We start from the raw sequence: 26202 nt of genomic DNA, 5'->3' as shown, positions 1-26202 counted from the left end.
GTGAATAAAAAATTAGGAGAAGTTTTTGTGGCTTCAGATAAAAAAAAAAGACGTGCCTTTTATGTTAAAGAAAGATTGAGATCAAAATTAATATATGCATTATAAGATGGATTATTGGACTTTGAGTTGTAAGAAGAAACAGTAAAACAATGCATGATAAAATGGGCGTAAAATATAGGCCATAATATCATAATAGATCAATGGGAACAGATCTGAAAGCTTAATAAAAAACTTACTAGAGCAACAAATTTTATATTATTTTAGATATTATAAATAAAGAAAATGATGTATACCTAGTTATTATGATTTTAACTATAGCGAGGATCTTACATGCTAGATATTGGAAGGATTCTAAAATACTAATGAAAAAAGAATAGAGAAAATAATGAATGTGACGAATTGAATGTGACGGATTAACAACGAAAACCGACACAAATTGAGCAAGGGAAAAAACGCTTTTATGCTTGGTTGAAAATGAAGTTTTAGAAATATATGATAGGGCATTTAGATGATTGTATTACATATATATTATCTTTGATATGATACGATACATGTATGATAATACTAAGAGGTAAATTTAGAAGAGGAATTGATATGTAATGATTTATTAGTTTTAGTGATATATGATAATGATATATGATTTCCTGCACCTTTGTGTTTTTTGTGTAGTGAGGTGTGTTATGTTTTTTGTGTTATGTGTTATGTGTATTTGTTTATAGTTGTTTCTGAAAAATAAAGGAAATCTTGTTTAATTCTAGCTTACAAACAAGTTTAAAACCCTGGGTTGTTAACTAGGGTTAAACCAGCTGCGGACTTCTGCAGCCCCACGATGGCGGCCCCCCCATGGGCTATTGCCACCCCCCTGTGCAGAAATCACCCCCCACCCACTCACCAGAGGCTCACAGAGCCCTGCGCAACCTCCTCCCACGTCGGGGAAGCCTCTCTGAGGTTCTCTGACACTATAAACTGTGCTTCCGGAAAACCAGAAGCAGTCCCCCCCCCCCATCGGGAGCCTCAGAGAGGTTTCCGCGGGGTCCTAGCAGCTAGTACCTATGGCTTTTACCCCATAAAAGTCTATGGCAGGTACATAACTGGGTTAAACCACAGCTCCCAGTTTCACACACGACAAGAAAGCAAAGTTTAACGAAACCAGGAAGTAAATGTCACAGCTCTACACCAAAGCCAGGGAGACAGGGGAAGGAAAGGAGGGAGTTCATGGGCTTAAGGCCATATACCTGATCCTAACTAACCATAGTTAATTGATTGGGTATAGCTGAACTCAATCAACTATAGTTGAACCACTTTTTATCTTGTGCAACAAAGGGATTCACAGCCATTTTCATAATTCTGAGATCAAAAATATAAATGTGAATCATGAGTTTGCCTATAGATGCTTTGGGGATGGTTATAGATGACCATGATGCCATACCTGATGCACCTGATATGTGCTTAAAATTCTCCTTCACCAAGGGGAAGATTGGTATAGATCAGGGATCTCCAAACCCAGGCCTGGGGGCCAGATGCAGCCCGCAGAGAGCCTCTATCCAGCCCGCGGCCAGCTTCTGATCCCCTGAGAGTCTCTGGCCCAGTTGACCAAACATAACCAGAGTTGTGCTTGTGGGGTGGGGGAATGGGGGTTCATTTAAGTATGTGTGCTTTATTTCTTGGGCTGTGTTGGTGCTTGGAGGAATCCTGGACATTTGAGCCCATTGATTCATTCATTCATTTCAGTCATTCATCTAAGTTCCATCTCTAACGTATTTATTTAAATTTTATATTTAATTTATTTCCGGCCCTCGACACTGTGTCAGATATTTGATGTGGCCCTTCGGCTGAAAAGTTTAGAGACCCCTGGTATAGCCAAGTCAGATGATGGTCAGATGATGGCCCTGATGGCCAAGTCAGAAGAGCAAGGCGCCATCACTCAACGCACACTGTCCTGGCTCAGAACACTTGTACAAAAACCACCGACTGCATGGTCTGCATGTCTGCCTCTTCTTTTGTCATATGCAAAATAGGTCCTAGCGCAGAACATGCCATGTCTAAACATGCTTTACAGCATGGTTTATGTCATGCATGACTTATGTCAAGCTGCCTTCCACACTGCTGGGGAGGGGGTGATGCCCTCACTGTTTGTTTGTTTAATGGATTTGTATCCCACCCTTCAATGTATAAGTGCTCCCAGGATGGCTGATACAATATATAAGCATCAAAACTCATAACAACAAAAGCACAAAACCTAAGCAGCAGAAAAGCAACACAGCTGAAAAAATAGCCAGTGGCTGCTAATGGAGTTTTAAAAAGGCTATTAAAGGCCCCATGGAAATTAGAATGATGTCAGAGTAAACACCAGGCAAGCCTCCCTAGGGAGAGCTAGATGAGAAGGTAGAGCCCCAAAGCCCTCTTCTCAGTCCCCACCCACCTTACTGCAGAAGACCCAGCAGAGAGCCTCTGACATCGATTGCAGGGCCTGTGCAGGTCAATGTGGGAGGAGGCAGCTCCTGATACTAAGTACTAATCTATGCTAGCCTTTAAAGGGAAGTGCCAGCTCTTTGATTTGGGCTTGAAAATGAACTCACTGCCTGGCCTCAGTTAGCAGCTGTATTTCAAATTAACTACAGTTTGCAAACAGTCTTCAAAGGCAGACCCACATACAACGCACTGCAGTCATCTAATATAGAGATTGCCAGAGTATGAATAAGGCTCTCTCTGTTCAGCTGGGGCACCGATCTCAGCTGGAGAAAGACACTTTGTGCCACAGTTTCCATTTGGTCACCCAGTGGCACAGCTGGCTCTATCAGAACTCCCAGATGGCAAACCTATCTTTAGGGGAACTTCAACCCCACTCAGAATAAGTTGAGCACTACCTCACTAGCCAGACAAAACTAAGCCTTCAAGCAAGCTGAAACTGGGCTTTTCATCTGTAACCCTGACATCATATCTAATTGCTCCAAAAGGAATCCCCATGTAATCAATATTCTAAAGAACCATCAATCTATTACAATAGCTTTGCTAATTTTTTACACTTCTGTCCATGATTATGATTATGACTGATTATGAATTAGAGACCGAAAAGCCATATCACAATCCACTAGGTTTCAGAATGCAAAGATCAGTGCAGAAGAAGCCACACTGTGTGTTGTCATCTTCTAAACTAGTTCAGTTCACACTAAGTAGTTTCTTTAAATCAAGGGAACTTGAAAAAAAGAAATACAAGCAAATTCTATGAGCTGGAAAGTAAAATGCACTTCCAAAAGTGCTTCCCTTGCAAATCTAACCCTATCCAGGATCAGAAATAAACCCCATAACATTGCAAATGGGCTTTGGTGGCTCATCAGATCGTAAACCTTTGTAGTTTCTCAGTAGAGAGCAACTTTCTGCAGGTAAACGTGATGAATGAGTAGCAAAAGAAAGAAGCAACTCTAACAGAATACCAGCACACCAAAAAAGAAAAAAAGATTCCTTGCTTAAAGAAGCACTCATCATCATCAGCAGCAGCGGCATAACGAAGGGGTGCAGGGGATAGTAATTGCACCAGGCAACAAGCTTTAGGGGTACAACAAGCTGAGCTTGACATTAGTGGCCAAAATTGTGAAAACCTTGGTATGTACAAATAATACCATCATGCTATATATCATTGGAAAGGTAATTGAATGCTAAATGCAATGAAAGCAACTGCGCTGGAATATCTGCATTCTATCAAAAGTTATGGCCAATTAACCAGAAAACTTTATTTATTTGTTTACTTAATAAATTAAATTTGATTTCATCATGGAGGGGAGCTACAAAATCTTCTTTGACCCCAGGTAGCAGTGTGACGATGCCAGGACAGGCACAAGGCATGATGGCTGCATGATGTCCAAATAGGATTGCGCTGAATGTATTGGCCCAAATTGGCCTCTTTGCACTCCCAAAATGGTCACTCCCAAAATGGTCACTCTGTTTCACTGTCGTAAATGGCTGCACACAACAGCCAAATACTGGTTAGAATTAGGTGGTATGCAATTGCAAACCAGACCCCAGTGCCGTTCAGGGGCACGGGACTGCCAAATGTGCCTCACCCCCCCCCCCTTTGAAAAACAGCAGTTCTGGTTTTTGTTCTGGGAAAACCAGAAATGCAGTTTTTTGGCATTTTAAAGGCATTAGAAGGCCTTCTGGGGGCCAAAGAGGCCGTGGGCAGCCACCCCAGCCTTAAAATGCCTTGTAAGGCCTCCAAAAGGGGCCTGAAAACAAAAAAAATGGCAGGGTCACGGGGGAAGGGGTCACGGCACTGCTCCCTGTGGGGTGCCGCTTGGGCATTTGCCCCCTGACCCCTTTCCAGTTAGGACAGTGGCTGTAGGTTAGTTGTCTTCCCACAAACCAAGAAGTAGTTACTACACAGTAGCTGCAGAGCTGCCAGAAACTGCAGCCGCTTTAATCTTGACTTTGCCACCAGGACCAGCCCAACCGATCCATATGGTGGTTCACCCCCAGCCAGTTGCAAAGTTGTGGCCTCCATCCATTTCCCTCTGGGACCCTGAACCGAACAACACAGCCTAAAATTTCGGAAGCAAAATAACTGTCTCCTCAGCGACAGGTGGCTCCATTATTTTAAGAACAAACACCGAAGTAAAACTGTTCTGATGAACCTCTGGAAAGCGGTTTACCTTGCATCTAAATGAGGCAAGGGTCATCAGCAAGCCTCTTATCACATAAGAGTCTGTGGAATTCTTTTCTCTCACTATGGAGTGCAGGTAACAGGTGAATGATGGATGATAATGAAAAAGACTTCTTTGAATTCACAGTACTTCACTCGTGTTAAGGGATCCCACAGTGTAAAACAATCTATCTCAAAAAAGACATAGTGGAAATGGAAAAGGTGCAAAAGAGAGTGACTAAGATGATTACGGGGCTGGGGCACCTTCCTTATGAGGTAAGGCTACGGGGTTTGGGCCTCTTCAGCCTAGAAAAGAGACGCCTGAGGGGGGACATGATTGAGACATACAAAATTATGCAGGGGATGGACAGAGTGGATAGGGAGATGCTCTTTACGCTCTCACATAACACCAGAACCAGGGGCATCCACTAAAATTGAGTGTTGGGAGAGTTAGAACAGACAAAAGAAAATATTTCTTTACTCAGCGTGTGGTTGGTCTGTGGAACTCTTTGCCACAGGATGTGGTGATGGCGACTGTCCTGGACACCTTTAAAAGGGGATTGGACAAGTTTCTGGAGGAAAAATCCATTACGGGGTACAAGCCATGATGTGTATGCGCAACCTCCTGATTTTAGAAATGGGTTATGTCAGAATGCCAGATGCAGGGGAGGGCACCAGGATGAGGTCTCTTGTTATCTGGTGTGCTCCCTGGGGCATTTGGTGGGCCGCTGTGAGATACAGGAAGCTGGACTAGATGGGCCTATGGCCTGATCCAGTGGGGCTGTTCTTATGTTCTTATGTATGTGCGTAAACAAGGTCTTAGCTCTCCCAACCTATTCCTACAATGGATGGGTGTCAATAGAACGTTTTTTGTTTGGGATGGTCTTTCATGTGAATCCTAAATTGACAGGCACGCTTGAACATAAAACAGCCCCACGTGTTCAAGTTAGGGGCAGAGTTTGCAGTGGTGGCCAGGGCTGGCTGTCTCATGAGGCAACTACTTTGGGTGGCAGGCTGTGGTGAACTGACAGGAAATGTGAACTGACAGGAAGTGTGCCACACACACCCTGCATTTGCCCTCCAGTTCCCTCAGCCTGCCCTCAGACTTGCCTAGAATGAAACAAAATGCTTTTTTGGGCTGCACAGGAGCAACAATCTTAATATAATGTGTGCGTTTTGCATACAGCATCTGTTCTTGGTGCATCTACAAAAGGGTGGGCTGACCCAATTGCTGAATCTGGATATAAGCAACAGGGAAGCTGCCCTGCACAAGCCCCATTGAAAGGAATGGAAGATATACGGGATCACTGCCACGTTCTGGTGTAGTTCCCGTTGATTTCACTGGGACGTGTGGAAGAGAACTTCCTGGTGCACTGTGCCCTTTGCCTATTAGTTGCACTAAAATAGTATTCCTAAGAATTGTTCTGATAACATCCCCATGCAGGTCTTGTCCTTGAGGTGTGTCTATGGTGTATTCTACCTTTGTTGCTCAGATTGCTGCAGTGGCAGCTTTCCAAGAAGCAGAAGGCTGTGACTAATAAAACACTGAAAACATATACTTATTATCGCTCATAAACATACACAGGGCTAGAGCCGGAACCATAATATGTGCTTGTGCTTTTCCAGTGCCTTCTAAGACAGATTAATAGAAACCGCTTCTGGCTGAAGTTCACAACAATGAACTGAGGAAACAAGGCCTTGGAGAGCAATACCAAGCTTAGGACTCTGGCCTATAAGAATCATTGGTCTCCAATGAATTGTAGTCTAATATATACCATGCTCTGCCAGTCTAATAGATACCATGCACTAGGATGGTTGTTCCCAACCTCACACTCTCAAAAGGCCAGCTAGGGCCACCAACTCTGCCGGTAGCCATTCCTGGAGATCCTTTTCTCTCACATGAATTGAAGCTGTGACCCTAAACACAATTACAGGGGAATAAGCCCCACCAAATGTAGCAGAATGTACTTCTGTGTCAGCATTATAGGGCTGCACTGTCAGTGTTTTTCCCTAATGCTGGGTCGCTTAGAGAATGGAAGCATCTCTTTGAAAACAGGAAGAGATCCATTCAACCTCTCTGCACAATAAAGCTTATTACTCACATACCTCTATTTAAAAAAAAAAAACCAAACCAAAAAAACCCCACACCAATAGGTGCCAGGCTTGAGGGGTATAACATCTAAAAAGGGTTGGGCAAGGAGTTAGGGACATAATGGTGAGATCCAGGGGCTGTCACCTGGCAACCGTTGCCCTACAAACTGTAGTACTACCCTCAGGTCAGATACACTGATGATGCAAACTAGAATCTCTTGGCCATGGTCATGCAGAGGGTAAAGCATCTGTGTCCACATCAGAGCTCTCAGCAGTTTGAGATCCCCAGCAACTTAGAACATGACTTCAAAATTTGACCCAAGATTCCTTGTTTTCACAATGTAATATATGCTTTGGATCCATCAACACCTGAAATTAAGGGTACAGGTGACACAAACTATTATACATAAGAAAATCTGTCTTTATTCTTGGTCAAATTCAGGCAAGAAGGGAGAGAAAAGCACTTCTCATATGATGCCTAGAGTGATTTGCATTCATGCTGCTAATTAAAAGCCATTTATAATAAAGGGGGCTGCAATTGATGAGATATTGCTGGAATCAGCTGGTTGCATGCAGGCTCATTTATCATTGTTTTTAGCAATTATGGCATCCCTGACAATCTCCAATTGTTAGCCACCTCTACAGCCTTTACAAATTGATTTATTTTTCCACAGAAGCCACTCCAAAGTCCATTGCCAACCAATTTGATATCAAATCTCAGAGATGTACCATTAGTTAGACAAGGGTTATGGCATGCTCAGCCTAGCAAAGTGCGCAGGTAGCTTCAGTCACTTGTTTGGGTAGCAGATTAATTGCTAATTAAATTACAGTTTTAGCAGTTCATTGCTTTGGACTCTCAGACATTAAAAGACATCCAAACTCTTCCTGCTTAAAATTATTTCCCTTCCTTTTTGCTTGGAGCAAATATCCCCATCCCCCACATAAAAAATGCTTTGTATATAGTAAATGAGGAAAGGCTTCTCTAAATTTTGGTGCTAGTTAGCTACATGCAGAGAGTGTTGTTTAAAAAAAAAATAGGGCAGCATTTGAAAAATGTGACACACTCACCCGGCACCTGAGTGGTACAGACCACAATTTTACACATCTTGTGTAATGTTTACTTTGGCACAGCACACAACAGCCTGTTGCACATTTATGGAGCTTCTCCTCCTGAATAAATGAAGGTTGTCAGAGCTTATTTTGTGTAATCAGAATTCTTATTTGGTACTACCCACCAACTGGTTGGTAATTTGAGAATATGTACGTGAAGTAGAGTTGGCCCATCCATGAGGCCAACTGAAGAGGTCGCCTCAGGCAGCAAAACTGGTGGCGCGTTGTCTGTCTCTGTTTGTCAACTTGCCTCCACTGCTTCTCCTCCTTCTACTCCCTTGATTGGAAAAGGAAGAGGGGGACAAAGAGAAAGAAGAACTGCAGAGAGACAGAAACTGCTGAGCTTGAACACTGGAGAGTAGGAGAAGGAGAGGCTGGCACATCGTTGGATAAGGGGAGACAGCATTTGGCATGCCACCAAAGTCAAGAGGTTTTGAGCTGACCCTGGTGAGAAAGACATGTGACAGTATTCCTTTGACCAACCTTTCTTTCCTTCTCACTGTCCCTTAGGATCTTACCTCTGTCCACTGCCTCATCTTACATCAGGTTCTTTTCTCTACTGTTGCTTATCCCTGTATTCTTGGAGTTACAGGAAAAGGTACCTTTGTGACATCAGCAACCATTACCCCAATCCCTACTGTTGTCTCAGAACTCTGTACCTGTTTCCGTGGAAACTACTTCTGAGTGGGGATTTGTGAAATGGTGGCCGATGTCACAAAGACACTACAGTACTCTGCTGTTCCCTCAAAGCAATGGAAACCACCCTGGCATCAGGGGCACTTGAAGGTCCCTCTTCCAGGCAACAGGTTGAGGTCCCCCAAATGATCGTCTTCTCCCTCTTAGCTGGTGAAACAGTTCCAGAGAAGAAAAGCAGATTCACTCAATGAGGTATGAGACATTATAACAGAGGATGCCGTTGCCATCACTTGTATTCAACCTGAGTTTTATTTGGGTAGTTCATGTAGATTTTATTCATTACAATCTGCCCTGAGCTCTGGAGACACATGGGCTTGGGGTCCAAATAAATAATCATCAAGTCACACAAACTTCCTGATCTTGCATTTTACAAACTGTGTTCTCATCCTTACTATTTAAAACATTTCAAGGGATCCAGCACAGACCTAATCATCTTTCTCTGTCGTTTTTCAGAAAAAACAACAACAACAAAAACTGTAACTACTGAAGAACTGGTTGCTGCTGCTGCCCCCTTTCTGATTCAGAGAGAGAGAGAAAGAGAGAGAGAGAGAGAGAGGGACGGACGGACGGACGGACGGAGAATTTTTGGTGATTCTTTTGTTAAACTTGATGCGTTTGTCATAGGAGTTGGGCAATGGAATTAATTGCTACTTAAATTTTCAGTCAATGTGGATGTGTTTTTATGATTTCTTCAACTGGAAAGCCTGCTGGAATGTCTACAGGATAAATAGCATTCACCAATCTATCTTTGTAGCAGAATGATAGAGCATGTCATTGATGAACATATACTAGCTTCCAGCCAAATCCTAGGCATGGCTACTCAGATGTAAATCCCATTAACTTCAGTGGAACTTACTCCCTGGTATTTGTATAGCACAATCCTATACATATCTGCTAGTAATTCAATGGGGTTTGTTCTTCCGTAAGTATGTACAGGCAGCTCTTAATTAATGTAAACTTAATTTGTATGTTTTTGGCATACATTGATTTGCAAATTAATGCCAGAAGTCGAATTTACACTGATAATTTTTAAAATAATTGACTGCTATTTCAACTGACTGCTAACAGCAAAAATCCAAAAATCATTGTAAGCAGGGTAAGATAAAAGGGGAAAATACCTATTTTCTTCCAAACTCAGGTCAAAGGTACACTCAGGTCAGGGGTATGAGGCCCCTGTAAAGCCCTCAAAAATAGCCTGAATCCCAAAGAAACCATCTCCATCCCTATGTTTCCTCCCCCTGCCTTGAAATGAAAAATAACATTAAAAGAACTGCTGCTGGAACAACAAGTTCTCACTGTTACAGAACTCCCACTCATCATTTATTGTGCAAACAAATTCCTGACTTGTGCTGTTCAGTGTCATTTGCCTGTTTGCCACATACACAGTGGTAACAATATTCAATGATTGTATGTGCTTCACTGTGTCAGGCACAGGGCCGACAATACTGCGCAATGGTGCCACTCAGTCTGAACTGTTCACCTCTCCAAGCAAGCCGATACCAGGCTTATCACCAACTTTCTCACACTCAAGATATGTTCAAATTTATTTCAATAATTGCCGATATGGGGTAGGATATTGACTATCAATTGCGCATCTTGTCCAGGTGGCTTCCACAGTCAGCACACCACCCAAGTTACACCAGTGGGAAGTTGTAACTGATTTCCCCATACCTCCCTGCTCAAGCTCCAGTCCAGTTTTGCTCATGCTTCAAAATACTTTTTCCATCTCTTATGAGATGGGCAGATAGCTCGTGCCCAAACTCCAGTTCATTAGTCTGTAACATTTCCTTTCAATAGGAATCATTTATGAATACTTGCAAAATCACCCAATTAGAGTATATGGACCCTTGGGAGTTAAGGTTGCTAGGTGATGTGGTTTAAAAGACATTTCTTAGAGCCATTACATTGATATTTTCCGTCAGGGGATCTATTTCTGAGAACACACAGCATTATTTATAAATAGCACACACATGTATAAATTATGGCCTTTGTTGCTAAAGTACCTGCAAGTAGTACCCTGATAAAGACTGGGCCCAGCTTATAAACACTTTGTCAGTAAACCTACAATTGATACACCTGCAAGCCACTCATAAATGATACTGTGAGAATGCTTGAAACTAAGGTCCAAAATAACATGTAACACCATGTTACATGAGGCCATGTGTGGCCTCACAGATTGACCAAGCCATTAATTTCAGATTCACTAATTCCAAACACAGAGTAGTGTAGAAAGATTCCCATATCCTCAAAATGTATTAACTTCTTGCTTCTCTGTTTCAATAGACTAGCAAGGTAAACATCAGTCTAACAACATAGCACTGATTTTTTCACTAAGACCCCTCACCTAAGACTCCAAACCTTGCTTTCAGCATTTGGAAAGAAAAATTGCTCTAGTGAAAAAATATTATCTCATTTGCTCCAAGTATCTTCTCTGATGGACATGACATGGCTACAGAAAATCTGATCTCCTATCTTAAAATCAAAGGATAAAAAACACATAGCAGATATTAATCCATTATAAATATCAGAAACAACTGATCAGAAGAAACTACGATCAAGAGCCAGGTAAGACTTTTAGAAACAAGAAAGTCTATACTTATTGTAAGAAATTATATAAAGTGGGACATTTAGAATTGTTTCCTGTTTTTAACCTTGTTTGGAAGAAACCTTTAGAGCTAGTAATCTGCAGAATGACATTTCGAAAAATTAGACATTTTAAATGAATACCAGACTAGAATGGCAGTTATTGTGCTGGAAGTACCACAGCTGTACTCTGAGCCCCCAACTATTTCAGTTCTCTAAACAAGGGGATATGAACTTTTCCAGTCAATCCTCCAGTCAAACAGGAAGTCACATTTTCAGAGAAGGCAAACCCTGCTGGAGTACTTTCTATTGTACTTGTGCTAGAGTACAGTGGAAGCCAACGAAGACTTTCAAAGATGGTTGTAACACCCCAAACCTATCCTCAAGACATGCCAGTGTATCTCCATACACGCTGGTACAATAATGGCCCAACAGGCACAGAAGTCCCACTGCTGACAGACACACCGTGGATACTGGTGCAGTGCCAGAAAAATGACACATAGGAGTAACTCAGACACAGAGCAACTACCGCAGCAGAGAGGTTAAAACAGAGAGAAGGTGGGGGCGTAACATGGGAGGGACAGGGAAGAGTGGACATACACCAAATCCTAACCCCCCTTCAGGCAACGGACATGCCCCCAACGACAGAACAACATTACATCATCAAACATACATTGCCAGCATACGCAGGAGGAAACTCATAGATGCAGCAGTGTCTGAAAGAAAATCACACAAGTGGGGTTACCAACCATTTCCTCCCATTAGGGTCCACTGCAATTTATCCAACAGAGAGCCAAGTAACAGCTGTCAGTGAAGTCTGGCTGTACCACTTGGCTCTGTCATGCAGTTTGCAAAGCCACCTAAACCTAATTGGTAAGAGTAAGGGTCCATCCCTATCCAACTTTCCAGTGCTGATGCAGCTGCAATGCAGCTCTGAGGTAAGGGAACAAACATCCCTCACCTTGAGGAGACCTTCCTGTCTGTTACTCCACGCAGGATGCAGCACATGTCCTGTTGGCATGGCTACATCAGGGCTGGAAAGTTGGATAGGATTGGGTCCTATGTTAGCAACCTCCCCCAAGCAGCAACCGGGCTCACACTATCACTGCAGGTAGGCAGGCCAGCAGGCAGGCTATAGGGGTCCCTTGAGACTGCATGATGTCCTCACCTCTGGGACAGCTGTATGTATGGAATAACACAGAGATCCACACTCAAACAGCTGCATAGCTGATGGGAGTTCACAGGGATGCTGTGATCCTGGGTGACACTCCATGGGAGGCAGCAATGCTGCCTCCCCACTGCAACTGCTGGGGTCCTGCCCCATCTCGCTCACTTGCAGCCGAGCCTCCATCATAAGGGCTCCTTCCAGTTGGTGAATATCCCCACATGGTCGTGAACCCTTGCCAAGATGAGACCTGTATGTTTATTTCACATGGCTGCCTCTGCCAAGGGAACTATCTTTCTATCCTTTCTCTGCCCAAAAAGGTATTCCTTGGATCAATGACATGCTGTAAATTTCTGATACATTATTTCTTCAGGTCAGTGACATTCCCTAAGGCAGCACAAGGTTGTATTCTCTATAGTGCCTTCATTTTAATTGTAAATTCGACTTGGTCAATTATGAGCTTTGGAGCCATCGTTATGTTTCTGTTTGTTGTAGTCCTGGAGTTTATACAACATAAAATTAGAAATAAACTTTAAAAAAAAATATGGTAATAACCAGCCCCCTGAATTGAGCCCAAAAGCTAACTTAATTGTTGAGGTCAGTTTCCAGGCATGATCCATCAGTGGTGATAAAAGACATAAAGATATTTCTGTGCGACTCTGTTTCTAGGTCTGCACATTTTTTGGAAAAAAAAGGAGTGTAACAGTGCCGGGTGACTGTTTCTCAGACATGGACAAGTCCTTTTCACTCTATCTTGCCTCCATTATTAATTTCTTTAGCTGTTTTAAACAATGTTATTCAGGGGGATCTTTTAAAATACAATTCCTGGATGACTGAGTTGAACTGGATTTTATATTGGAATTTCAATGTTCTGGTTCTCAAATGCTGCTAGTTTAAAGTGGTGCTATGTTTTCAACAAGTATGTTCTATTTCTATGTTTGATTGTACAGTGTTTGAGGGTTCTTTTTATAAAGAGTGCAAGCTATTTACATGAAAATAAAAGGTCAGATGAGAAAAGGACAATGAGAACGAGCAGATTATGTGAATGCCACAACAAACTTGGAAAGGATGAATGTGAAATTACCCTTTTCCTCACTTTCTAAATATGCAGTTTTTAACATGGAACTTCTTCTTACCCGATTTCAGTCATTGTTCTGTGGAGTGCTACCAATGAGATAATCCAGTTGGGTTCAAGAAATCTCCCACAGGTGTCCATTGAAACTACTGTAGTATGTCTACCTTTAAACCTATGTGGTACAATGGATGGAGCACTGGACTTCAACTATTACAGGGGGGTCAAAAAGGCCTAGGAGCTGGTTGTGGCCCATGGAACCTCTTTACCCAGTCCTTGGGCTCTCCCAGCATTGTCATCAGCTGCTCTCAGCTACTGAGCTGTGCTAAGGTATCACTGATGAAAGGGCAGCCCGCACAATAATTGGACTCTCCCATATCTTGTTCAAGGTTTGCATATTTTCTATTCTGTCATTTGCAGCCAAGTTCCTAAGTGAGAAAAAAATTGTAATTTCTGGTCATGGCCTGCTTAATGACATCATTTCCTGCTTAACGAGATCACTTCCAGTCCTCAGCTGGCATCATGAATGCTATTTGACCCTCTGTATGAAATTAGTTTGACACCCCTTAACTAGAAGGATGTGGTATACATAACCCCATGATGGTCCCTTGGGTGAGTTGCTATCTCTCAGCCTAGCCTACCTCACAAGGTTCTTGTGAAAATAAAAAGGGATAAGCTTGTATGCATCCCCCTGGAAAACACTGGAAGTCATTGGAAAACAAGTAGGATACAGCCAATGTGATTAATAAATCAATATATTTTTATTAGGAGAATCAAGACAGAAAATAACTCACGCTAATGGCCTGGTGAATTTGCATTTACTGTGTAGATTGTGATGTAAAATCTTTAAGCTGACAGCAAAGGTAAAATTCTTCTGGACTAATCGTTTTTGCGCAGAAAGTTAAATGCTAATGTTCAACTTAAATGGCCATTTTGAAGCCCAAATTGGGTTTTGGGTTTGTGTGTTTTTTTGTTTGTTTGTTTTTTTGGAGAATGGAGACAGAACCAGTGAACTAGCCAGAAATACAGGTGCTCCATTCAGAGGCATAATTACATATGGTCTGAAAACGATGCCACATGGCCATAATGGAAAAATTAATATGGATGAAAGATGCCATCTCAAACCAGCTCTACCTTTAGAATAATCAAAAGGGAAGCAATCAGCTGCTACTTAACTTCTACAAGATGATGCTCCAGAACAGCAGTTCTTTTTTCATCAATAAAAGTGCTTTGATCTTCCCAGAGGGGATCTTGCGCTATCACTGCACAGGGTCAGATTTTTTTTTTTTTTTACATTACAAATTTGCCACTTTATAATTGATGAAAGAATTCATTATCCATAATTGATGAACGCAAACACTCTTGTTGCCAAAGACAAGTGTGAATAGGTGGCTAATTAATGACATGTTTAGACTACAGTATAATCTGGATCTTGCTATTTTGACACAAACCTCCTGGTCCTATACAATTGATCTCTGCTAAAATAATATGGAATGCTGTACATAAGACACACTAAAAATCACTGTGCTGGTCAGTGCCCTAAGTCAATACTTCTGCATTACTCCAGCTGAGATCTTTTCTGAAAGGTTACCTGATGTGCAGTACCTATGCAACTGCAGCACATTTAGACCAAATAGATTTCCAGGGACCCCCTCCTAGTTCGGTTTGCAACCTAATTCGGCTTGCAGCACTAAGGCTGCATTTGTGGCCTTAGTCAATGATCTACACTTAGAGATTGTCAGAGGAAATGGTACCCTATTGATTCTGATTGCTCTTTCAGGAGCCTTTGATCATGGTATGTTGGCAACTAAACTGCTAGCATTGTCCTTTCACTCTTGGCAAGCAGGCCATAGAGAGCAGTGATGGAGGATTCTGCTTGTTCTCCCGGGACTCCTATTTTAGAGATTCCACTCCAGAATTCCATGGATATTCTCTCCATGCAGTGAGTGTCTGCCTCTTCAGAAAATGATCTCCAGCTGGAGGGATGGGAGGGCAGGACTACAAGTCTAGCAGCTGCAGGCCAATGGACGCCTGGTGGTGGCCCTGGGAGTAACACTGCCTCTTCTGGCTGCGGATGAAGGAGTCTGCCAGCAGGCAGACTGAGGGTAGCCCAAAATGTGCAGGCTCCTCCTGCGGCGAGGTGGGTGGGGTAACTTATGGGTCCTGATGAGGCCAGTGCATATGTTAAAAGGAAAGGCCCTAAGCGCCCTTGACTCGAGTGTTTTGCCAAGCCTTCCACACGCGTGACTCAAGTATACACGAGTCAGCAAAAAATGTGCATTTTCATAACTCGGACTTGAGTCAACTGACTCCAGTTCTCCTCCCAGACAAAAGCTACTTCTCATGTGATGGATACACTTATTTAACATGTTCTTTTTTTGTTTAATTTTATACTAACATACCAGAACTAAAATAACCACTGTCAGGGTTCCCCTCCTCCCACAGGTCCCCAACTTACCCAGGGAGAGGACTTCTGGGTCAGAGGATCAGGGAGGAAGCAGGTGGAGCATGGGGCCACTTCCCAATACGCTGCCTGGGCACTCCTGTGGGCGGCAAAGTGCAGCAAAAGAACACTGCGTGCCGAACCCCACTTGGAGGAGGGAGGGGGGAGACAGGACGCAGGCCATTCGGCTGCTGGGCAGTCGCCCCTGCCCCGCCTCGGGGGAAAAGGGAAGCACTGCCTCGCCCAGCCAGCCAGGGCCTGCCTTGCCGGGCAGGACACCTGGCTGTGACATCGGGAGCCCTCAGCTGGACCTCCTGAAGTCATCTGCAGAGCTACAGGACCCAGGTGGGCAGGGCCAGACCACCCCCCAAAGGCAGAGACCAGAACAGAGGCGGCAGCCTTCCCAGACCTCTCAGGAACAACCCTGCCAGCTCCAGGTGAGAGGAGGTGGGAGGGAAACAGAGAGAGGAAGGGGAGGAGTTGTGGTAAGCCCAGGGGAGGGCAGGCCTAGAAACAGGCCCTATTTGTACCCTCCCTGTGAGGGAAGGGGAGGGGCCAAAGGGGAGGGGTCTGCCCTACATAAATCTGGAGGCCAGGGATGACAAGGCAGTTGGGAGTTAAAATTGCAGGCAGGAGCTCCTGACTCTGGTGAATGCTGCCAACCCAAAGAGGGGGAGCCGGGTGATACAACCCCCCTTTCCTCTGGGAAACCAGTCTCAGGCCTCCACAAGGGGGTCCCCCTCAGAAAGGCTGGGCAGGCCCTCCCCTTCTCCCACAGGGAAGCCTCACAACCACAAAAATAAATGTCATTAAATCACAGCTCCAGATTTAGACAGGACTATGGCCACCCAGAGTTTCAGCTTTCCTAAACAGCTGTAAACATCTACAAAATACTCAAGAATGTTCAGTGTATCCGCCTGGACAGCTAACTGGGCCCTCTGCCTTCTTTATAGAAAAGAAAGGCATTGTATTAAGTGAAACCTTAAATATCTGTTTGACTTTTTCTTTGTTGCTCCTTCAGCTGAACAGCTGGCCCTAATGGTTTTCAACAACACAAAAATCTTTATGTGGCCATGCTGAACTTTCCACAAATTAAATATTGCTTGCACCATTTAATGGCCCTCATGTTCTGCCACATTACCTGAGCTGGCAAAACTACTGCGATCGCACAGCAAGGTTGCTTGTTCTGGGCAGGCAATATTCTTTTGTAAACTGCATCCTTTCAGCAGTGAATAAAATTCTCTCGATGAGGATGAAAACACTACATTAAGCCCAACGATATGAGCCGAGATCAGGTGGGTGTGCTGAAGAATCGCATCGCAGAGAGGCCTAGCTCCTTCTGTGGAGAGACTTTGCTAATGAAATGTAGAGTGATGCACTAACGAGTTTTTTTTTTCTTCACAGGAGATCAGATTTTTTTCTCCCAAAGATCAACAACTTCAGGTTCACATGACGCAAGGTAGTGGATAGGGAGTCTTAAGCAAGCTAGTCGATACCTTTCTGGCTTATTAGAGATCCCTGGCTCCTTCCTAAGTCTACAATTCCCACATTTCCTAGGACAATAAAAATCAATATGTAGGTAAGCATGAGGAAGCAGGTGAAAATGTTCCTGCATAACCAGGTTCCGGCAGACTGTGATAAATTATTATTGAATGTTTGCTGCTTAGTATCTATAGCTAGAATTAGCTCACTGTTGGGGGGGGGGTTGTCCTTGTACATTAGATGTTCAAATATGTAGTCCTGAAGGTGAATCTGTGCATATTGTTGATGCAGGTCTGTTTGTTCATCACAAGTAGCTGCTCTCTGTGAAGCTCCAGCTCTCACTGCCACAGCCATTACCAGTCAAAGTGGTAGGCCAAAGTGTCACTGGAACTGCAGTCTCATCTGCATAATATGATGCCACTCAGAGTTGGGCTGGGGCCACTGCCAACTGTATCCAAATCCAGCTGGGAAGCAGGAACCTCGAAATCGTATCTAGGGGCTTGAACTGGAGACTGAAACAGCAAACAGGTGATGATATTGCTTTGTTGCAAAGGCAGAAGTTCGAGCTCCAGATTGCCCCCCTTCCTTGAAACTGCTCTGAGAGGGAAGCTCCCACCAGCACCTATGGGAGTTTTCTTTCTGGGGCAAATAACTGTGGGAGCCTGTTTCATAGCATGTACTTTAGATGTCACTATTTACAAGAGTCAGACCCTATTTTCTGGTACCTGATTCTGGTAAATTACTGTCTTTGGGCCCAATCCTATCCAATTTTCCAGCCCCGGTGCAACTACAATGCAGCTGCATGGTAAGGGAACAAATATTCCCATACCTTCAGGAATATTTGACTGCTTGAATATCAGCCTCTTTGACTGCTGCCCCCCTACAAGATGCAGTGCATGCCCCATTAGCACAGTTGCACCGGCACTGGAAAATTGGATAGGATTGGGCCCTTTGTCTTTGGGGGATGCTTTATTAAAATGCTGCTAATGTGAGTTGTTATCACTCTTGAGAACTCAGCTCCCAGTTCCAGATCTCTCAAAATTCAGTCTCTGAGTCGTTATTCTTGTCTGTGGTACACATGCCCATAAATGCATGCATATGAACAATAAGGAACCTACCATTGTGATACCATACTGTGCACAGCAATCCATTTTGCACAATGCAGCAACTGCTGTATATTTTGAACATACATGGTTCATAGGCTCACTATGTTTGCTCTAGTATTTCTTTAACCAAAAGAATATCCATTCGCTTGTCATTTTGCTGAGCAGAGGACAGATTATTGCAGGGTAAATTAACAGAGCACAGCAGTGGTGTCACTAGGGTTTGCGTCACCCGGTGCAGGATGCCAGCGTGTCACCCCCCCATGCAGTGGGTGGGGCAACACCCCAGGTGGTGGGCATGGTGATGTACCATCACTCCATCCCCACTGGTTTTTTGTCTGTACCTTTTGATAGAACAAAGATAGAACACATTCTGCATGAAATTACGCATTGATTGGTACATAACATGATGGTATTATTCCTCCAAACTGTGATTTTAGTTATTTTGGTCACTAGTGGTGTCACACACAACCCCCCCCCCCAGGTGTCAACTTACTAACACCTTATTGCAGCAGTTCTCAAACTTTTAGCACTGGGACCCACTTTTTATAATGACAATCTGTTCAAGACCCAGCAGAAGTGATGTCATGGTGGAAGTGACATCATCAGGCAAATTGAAATAAATAAGTATAAACAATTAAAGTAAAACAAATAATTAAATAAGCAGAAGCCAGCCCTGGTCTACCAAGTGACTTTTCTCTGTAGCCTGCCTGCAATAACACCCCCCCTCCAAAACCAGTAAGGTTTTCAGCCCTACCCGGTGCCCAGTTCAATTGAAGAACTTCTGTTTAAACCAGATCACTGTCAGGATCCACCTGGCTTCACCTGGATCCAGCCCGCACTACCTGCACCCCCGTAGTGATGTCACCGGAGCACAGGGCCAGACAACAAAGGGCTTCAAATATATGTAAGCGTGGAGGACATGCTGAGTGGTCGTTGGTATAACAAGCACATTACAAGCATTTTCATCTGTGAAACGTTGGAGGGCATTTCAGAGTCAGAGTTAAAAAACACACACACACACACACCTGGAAGTATTATCGGTGACAGAAGCAGCAGGGATATAAGGGATAGAATTAAGAATGTCAATGCATAAGAGGAAGAACAGATTATGAAGGATCCTGCAGTTTATGCAAGTGAGTTGAGGGTTAATTTACTAGACTCACTGTCCAATCCTATCTAAATCCCTTCGTGATGCAGCAGCGCTGGCAAGGCTACTCCTGTATCCCACAGGGGATTTTTGGCTGCCAGCGGTCTCCTAGGAGTAAGCCCCAGCAGACGCTATGGGTGAACTTGAACCTGCACCAGCTCAATTGCTGGCACAAGTCTGTGTTGACCTGGAAAGTAGATCAGGTCTGGGTAGGGGTTTGGAATTCACCTAGCATTGCTGTCACTTATCCCGCCCCCCTCCTGGGCCTAATGCACTCTCCTCCCCACCCCATCATTGTTCTGCCCAACCCCTTCTCTGTTCCACCCACCCCCACACTATTCAACCCCCTCCCCTCATCCTGTCAACACCCTGAGAAGGCTTACCTGCTCTGGTGGGTCTCAGTGAGTCTGCTGGAGCATGGGAGACAGATGCAGCCGCCTTACTAGAAGGACCACTGAGCATGTCAGTGGGGGCTGCTTTGTGACTGCCATAAAGCAGTCTCTGCCAGTGGAATGCTAGTTATACCAGTGGGGGAAGGGTAGGTAGACTGAGAAATATCTAAAAGACCATTATAATTTTTACAGTACATAATTGACCTAGTTTTTACTTCTACTACATATTACATTAGTGGGTAAGAAAAATTCACTGGCCCATTTCCTTGGGCAATTTGAAGTGGAAAAGCAGTGTGGGGATGCTTACCCCTTCTACAGACTAATACTAGATTTACAAAATTAACAAACATTACATACTGTGGAAATTAGGCTACCCAAAACCACGGAACTAAAACATAACAGCCCACAGAGGAATAAGCAGTATGCCTCTGCCCTGAATAGGACTATACTTGCATCTGTGGTCAGTTGTCCATTCAGAAGATCAGAAAATCCTTAATGTACAGAGACATGGTTCATTCTAGAGCAGGGGTGACAAACATAAGGCACGTGGGGTGGATGAGGCCCCCCAGAAGTAATTTATTCTGCCCCCATTATAATTTAGCTCTCCCAGCGGGATAATTGGGCTCTCTCATACCTTGAAATTATGTACATTTTCTCTTCTGTCTATGCAGCTAATGAGTCTCTGTGTGAGAACAAAGTGCTTATTTCTGGCCATAATCTGCTTAATGATGTCACTTCCAGCCCTCAGCAGGTGCCATGAGTGCCATTTGGCCCACTACATGAAATAAGTGTGACACCCCTAAGCTAGAGAGCCAAAGGATCAAAGATCAAAATACAGAACAGGCTAGAGAGCCAAGCAAGTTAGAAAGTGGATCCGTGTCAGCAAGTATCAGAGGAATTCCTGTGTAAGCTAAACATTGTAGTAACTGAAAGTGAGGAAAGTTGGACACCTGAATCCAGACACCTTTGCACATTGCCTGATATTCCTACAGTGGATTTAGAAGTCTTTATCTGTATGAGAAACCAACTATTTGGGATTTGTCCTCTCAGAATTCTGCCTGTGGTGATTAACCTGTAATGATTTAGTCGGATGCAACCCCTCTCTTGATGCTTTAGCTAACAAGTGATGAAAATGCACCTGTGAACCAGCCCCATGACATGCCTAAAACTCTTCATAGCCACCAGGATTTGCGACTTGTTGACATGGACTTTCCTCTGCCATGGAGAGTCGGGAAAAATTCCTTCCCACCATACAGCCTGGTCTGCTTATTCAGAGACACACATGAACCCCTTTCAGCTTTCTCACAGCAGTATCAAAGAGGCACAATGACTAACAATTGAAGGTTTGCCTCCCTCCCATTGTACCATTGCAAATCAGAGTTGATCAGGTTGGTGTTGTCCCTCTCTGTGATGAAAAATAGTCCTTTTCTGCACAGAAGGACTACTACTTTTTCCAGTCACCCTGTAACTTGCCCTGAAAGCTTACATCTAAAGACAGAGGGAATATAGGTGTGTGCCGCTTAACAATGGACCACATATATGACGGTGGTCAAAGCACAATAAAGATGCTCTTAATGAGGCAGTCACATCTCCCATAGCCTGCAGCAGAGTGTCTGTTTACACAACAGAGAGGCTCTTAGTGCAAAGAAGAGGCAGCCTATCTCCAGTAGCCTATGCAGCCAGCTAGTGTCTGGCAGGGAGTGGCTGTTTACACAAAGGCAATAGATTGGACTGAATGTTCACTTAATGACCTAATCACATAACAGGGGATAGGAGAACGTAACCCCGTCATTAAGTGGCGCACACCTGTAATTTGGTACCTAGCAGCAGCATAAGTATTTTGCACGTTTGCAAAATACGTGTGATGTTCTTTGCAAGCTTTTGCACGTTCATCACTTCATATGTTGTAATCCTTACAACAGCAGTTCTCAAACTTCTCGGTATCCAAAGCCGTTTACACTCCCAAAATGAGTCTCGGGGAGCCCTGCCAGCACATTCATGAAATCTCAGGGAGCCCAAGAGCGCCAGCACAAATTGGGCAGGGGGCAGGTGGCGGCCACTTATTTGTTTTGGGTGCCTAAGCGCACCCAAAGCAGCATATGGTGTACTTGCTAAGCCCCTGAAGGGGTCTTGGGGAGTTCCAGGGCTCCTAGGAGCAAACTTTGAGAAACACTGCCTTACAACCACTCCTTATTTAGTGGCGTTGCTAGGGAGGTGTGGGCTGCACTGGGTGACGTGCACAGGGGGTGTGACACCACTACCACCAAAAAATTTTTTAATCTTGGTATTTTTGAATAATGCCATCATGTTATATATCAATGGATGTGTGATTTCATGCAGCATGCAAGGAAACAAACTGCATTGAAATATCTCTATTCTATCAAAAATTATGGTCAAAAACCTAGTGGGGGTGGGGCGATGGTACATCACCACACCCACCACCTGGGGTTGCCCTGCCCACTGCATGGGAGGAGGTCCATCATAGGGATGACATGCTGGCCTCCTGCACTGGATGATGCAAACCCTAATGACGCCACTGAATGCATTATCCCCATATTGCAGCTGGGGAGTTGAGGCTGAGAGGGGTTTGCCAAAGGCCATCCAGCAAGTTTACAGCAGAGCTGAGATGCAAGCAAAGGGTTTCCTAATGCAAAGCCATCACTACTTTACACCAATTCAGAAAGCAAGACACATAGGTGCATGCAGTCAGATCGAAAGACAGTCTATCCTTCCCTGTGATCCTTTTCTTCCCCTTTTCATCATTCTTTGTAAACCAGAAAATTAATTGCCCGGAAAACAATTCTGTGCACTAAAAAGCAGAACAGGTTTAATGTATAATTTATATATGGAAATGCAGCTGTCAACAGTGTGACAAATTACTATATAAAAATGTTGCCGTTACATTTTTTTCAGCAATGCCATGCTTTATGTTCATCTCCAGTGCAAGGCAATCTTCCTCCTCTAATGTTGTTTTGGTGCACAGAGCAGAGCCGCATTCTTAGTGCTTTATCCCCTGCCCCAACCAACTACAGATCAATCAAACCGAACAGGCCTTTTTATCTGAGCAAGGGAGGGACAGCACAGAAACGCAAGAATACTGCTGACGTTCTCAGGAGAGGCTCTTCACACTGTGTTTAAAAACAGTGGGGAATAGACAAGGGAATGAAATATAATACAATCTTTGAGTCTCAGTATGAATAGGCCACTTTAGACATTCTTGCTGAGATCTAGAGACTGTGCCTGCATTTCCCTGAACATTTTCTCTCCGTGCTTTAATATCACATCTCTGTTAACAGCTACCCGTCCAAGACGTGTATATGCTTCCAACTCCAGTTTACAATAGCGGTTGATACTATCATAGCCTTTGCTATATTTGCTACCACTTAAGAGCTTTATCTCCGTGTAGAGCTGTATAATCACGCTTTGCATGGGAATGACGAAACATCCCTGCTGCATTTAGGGAAGGACTTTTTGCCTCCAGCCCATTCCGGGGTTTTAGAGTGTATGTGGTTATTCCTCGGGTGCACCCATATTTCCGGCCGACTGGTTTTACAAACTGAGCATCTAGCATAATAAACAAGGAAATGAACTGATGAACCAGATGTTCAAATTGCATTACTTAAAAAAAGAGAAGGGAGAAATTCACTCGTGCTTAAGTCAAATTGAATTCAATGGAGAATAACTGATCACAAGTAGTTTACGTTCCATAATTCCATAATTTTAATGAAACCAATGTACAACTAACTTTCTCCATACTGGATGGGACCATAAATGCTAGGCCTAAACCCGGGCAGCCTTGGTTGAAACTCAACCAATCTATACATTCATTAGGCTTCCTTGGATCAGGCAAAGGCAAACAAAAATAAAAGATATATAGCATTATGCACATTAAAGTTCCTAGGAGATGGGTGATGGGATGATGATATGAACAGCAGTCAAATCTTACTTTGCTTGAGTTTTGCTGTCTTCTTCAGTGTGGCCTCTTCCTCTTGGGCTTCCTCCCTCTCCCTCCATCGCCTGACCTGCTCTTCCCTCATCTTGTAGAAAAGGATGTGCCTCTGTTCTTCATTCAGTTCAGCCAGTAATTCTGGATCAATATACATATCCCGCAGAATTTGCTGCAGCATGGCAAACTCGTAAATAAAGCAAGGCGCACACAGTTGCACAAAAAAAGATAATTAAAAACTACAAATTTCCACCCAAACCTGGAAAATAGCACCTTCAGCACTCCTCGGAAACAACCCGGAGCGAAAGAGCCGATACTTCTCATGAGAGGTTGGGTTTTCTTTCATGCTCTGATCACATTCCCTTAATGGCCACAAAAATAATAGCTTGTGTCACCTATCAACAGGTGTTCAGTAGAAAGATGGAACAGGAGATCTGCAGGAGGAAGGCATATAAACAAGGACAGGTCACTTGAGTGATATGAATGGCAAAGTGACCCAGAAACGTTGGGGGTAACTCTTGACAGCTGCCAATTAAATCAATTAAATTGAGGCACTTCTGAATTTTTTTTGTTAAAAGAAAAATGGATTCGATTATGGCACTCTGTTCCTGCTTTCTAGGTTCTTATTCTTGTGACTGTGTTCCCACTGATGTAGTTCCCACCGTAGAGTTGGGCGTCTGCCTTTCTAGGTTTATTTTTAAACATGTGATGTCATGGTTAAAAGTAACAACTACACCAGTGATATCTGTGTCGTTCCAGTGCCCTTTGAGAACTGATCTCATCTCTGATAAGACGCTGAACACATTTACACATTAGCTCCTGCTCTGCTTTCTCTCACCAGCCAGTGGCTGGAGCACATAAGAACATAAGAACAGCCCCACTGGATCAGGCCATAGGCCCATCTAGTCCAGCTTCCTGTATCTCACAGCGGCCCACCAAATACCCCAGGGAGCACACCAGATAACAAGAAACCTGCATCCTTGTGCCCTCCCTTGCATCTGGCATTCTGACATAGCCCATTTCTAAAATCAGGAGGTTGCACATACACATCATGGCTTGTAACCCATAATGGATTTTTCCTTCAGAAACTTGTCCAATCCCTTTTTAAAGGCATCCAGGCCAGATGCCATCACCACATGCTGCAGCAAGGAGTTCCACAGACCGACCACACACTGAGTAAAGAAATATTTTCTTTTGTCTGTTCTAACTCTCCCAACACACAATTTTAGTGGATGTCCCCTGGTTCTGGTATAATGTGAGAGTGTAAAGAGCATCTCTCTATCCACTCTATCCTTCCTATGCATAATTTTGTATGTCTCAATCATGTCCCCCCTCAGGCGCCTCTTTTCTAGGCTAAAGAGGCCCAAACACCATAGCCTTTCCTCATAAGGGAGGTGCCCCAGCCCAGTAATCATCTTAGTCGCTCTCTTTTTCACCTTTTTCATTTTCACTATGTCCTTTTTGAGATGTGGCTACCAGAACTGAATGCAATACTCCAGGTGTGGCCTTACCATTGATTTGTACAATGGCATTATAATATTAGCTGTTCTGTTCTCAATACCTTTTCTAATGATCCCACCCGACTCTTTCAGGGGTCATATTTAGTTATTGCCATTGGACATGGCGATTCAGCACGAGCTGATTAAAAGGGATTTCAAACTTGCAAAAAAAGGGTGGAAAAGCAGCCCAAAGCTGCTGCGAGAAAACTTCTAAGGCCACTAATTAATATTAATTAGGCAAATGTCTGTTGTTGGCAGTTCAAGCAGACTGCGTTAACCCTCCTGCCATTGATGCAGTTTCCATTCTGCAATGGGAGAAAAGAGACGAGATTGCTTTTTAAGCAAATTGTGACCTTTTGCTGTTTACTGGCATTTCCCTGTTCTCCATGAAATACCATTGTTAGCTCTTTAGGGTTTTCTATTAAGAAAATTTATACATAACTATAAAGATTAGGAATGTGTATATAATAGACCCATCCAGTCCCCAAAGTTCAAGATGTGTAACAATAGATTAAAAAGCACATCCAATACACCCTGCTATACTTCTGCTAAAATCCAATTTAAAATGGCTTAATGCAGAACCAAGATTAAAAGTCCCAAACCACCTGCCAGTTGCATGCAGGTTGCCAAATGCCACTGAAACATGAGCATACCAGATACTGAGGCAACTTTGAAATATACCAAAATGGTATAATATATATATAATATTTGTTACTTGGCTTGCTTCTTTAAAATGAAAATAGCACTATGTTTTGGACTCTTCGTTGAACACAAGAATGTAAAGAGCCCTGCTAGATCAGACCAAATAGATCATCTACCCCAGTATTCTGTTTC

At 43.6% G+C, this 26202-nt stretch overlaps 1 protein-coding gene across 1 annotated transcript in view; it reads right to left on the bottom strand.

Annotated features, from left to right (window-relative positions):
- The window catches only part of SH2D4B (SH2 domain containing 4B), a 110833-nt gene extending 86783 nt beyond the window's left edge, over positions 1-24050 (bottom strand). The window contains exon 1 of the mRNA XM_066622111.1: positions 23870-24050. Within this exon, the coding sequence (XP_066478208.1) occupies positions 23870-24050 (181 nt within the window). The remainder of the gene's footprint in view (positions 1-23869) is intronic.
- Positions 24051-26202: the final 2152 nt, after the last annotated feature.

The sequence above is a fragment of the Tiliqua scincoides genome, chromosome 3, assembly GCF_035046505.1.
Source record: "Tiliqua scincoides isolate rTilSci1 chromosome 3, rTilSci1.hap2, whole genome shotgun sequence".
Lineage (NCBI taxonomy): Eukaryota > Metazoa > Chordata > Lepidosauria > Squamata > Scincidae > Tiliqua > Tiliqua scincoides.
This window is presented reverse-complemented; position numbering and strand designations above follow the sequence as displayed.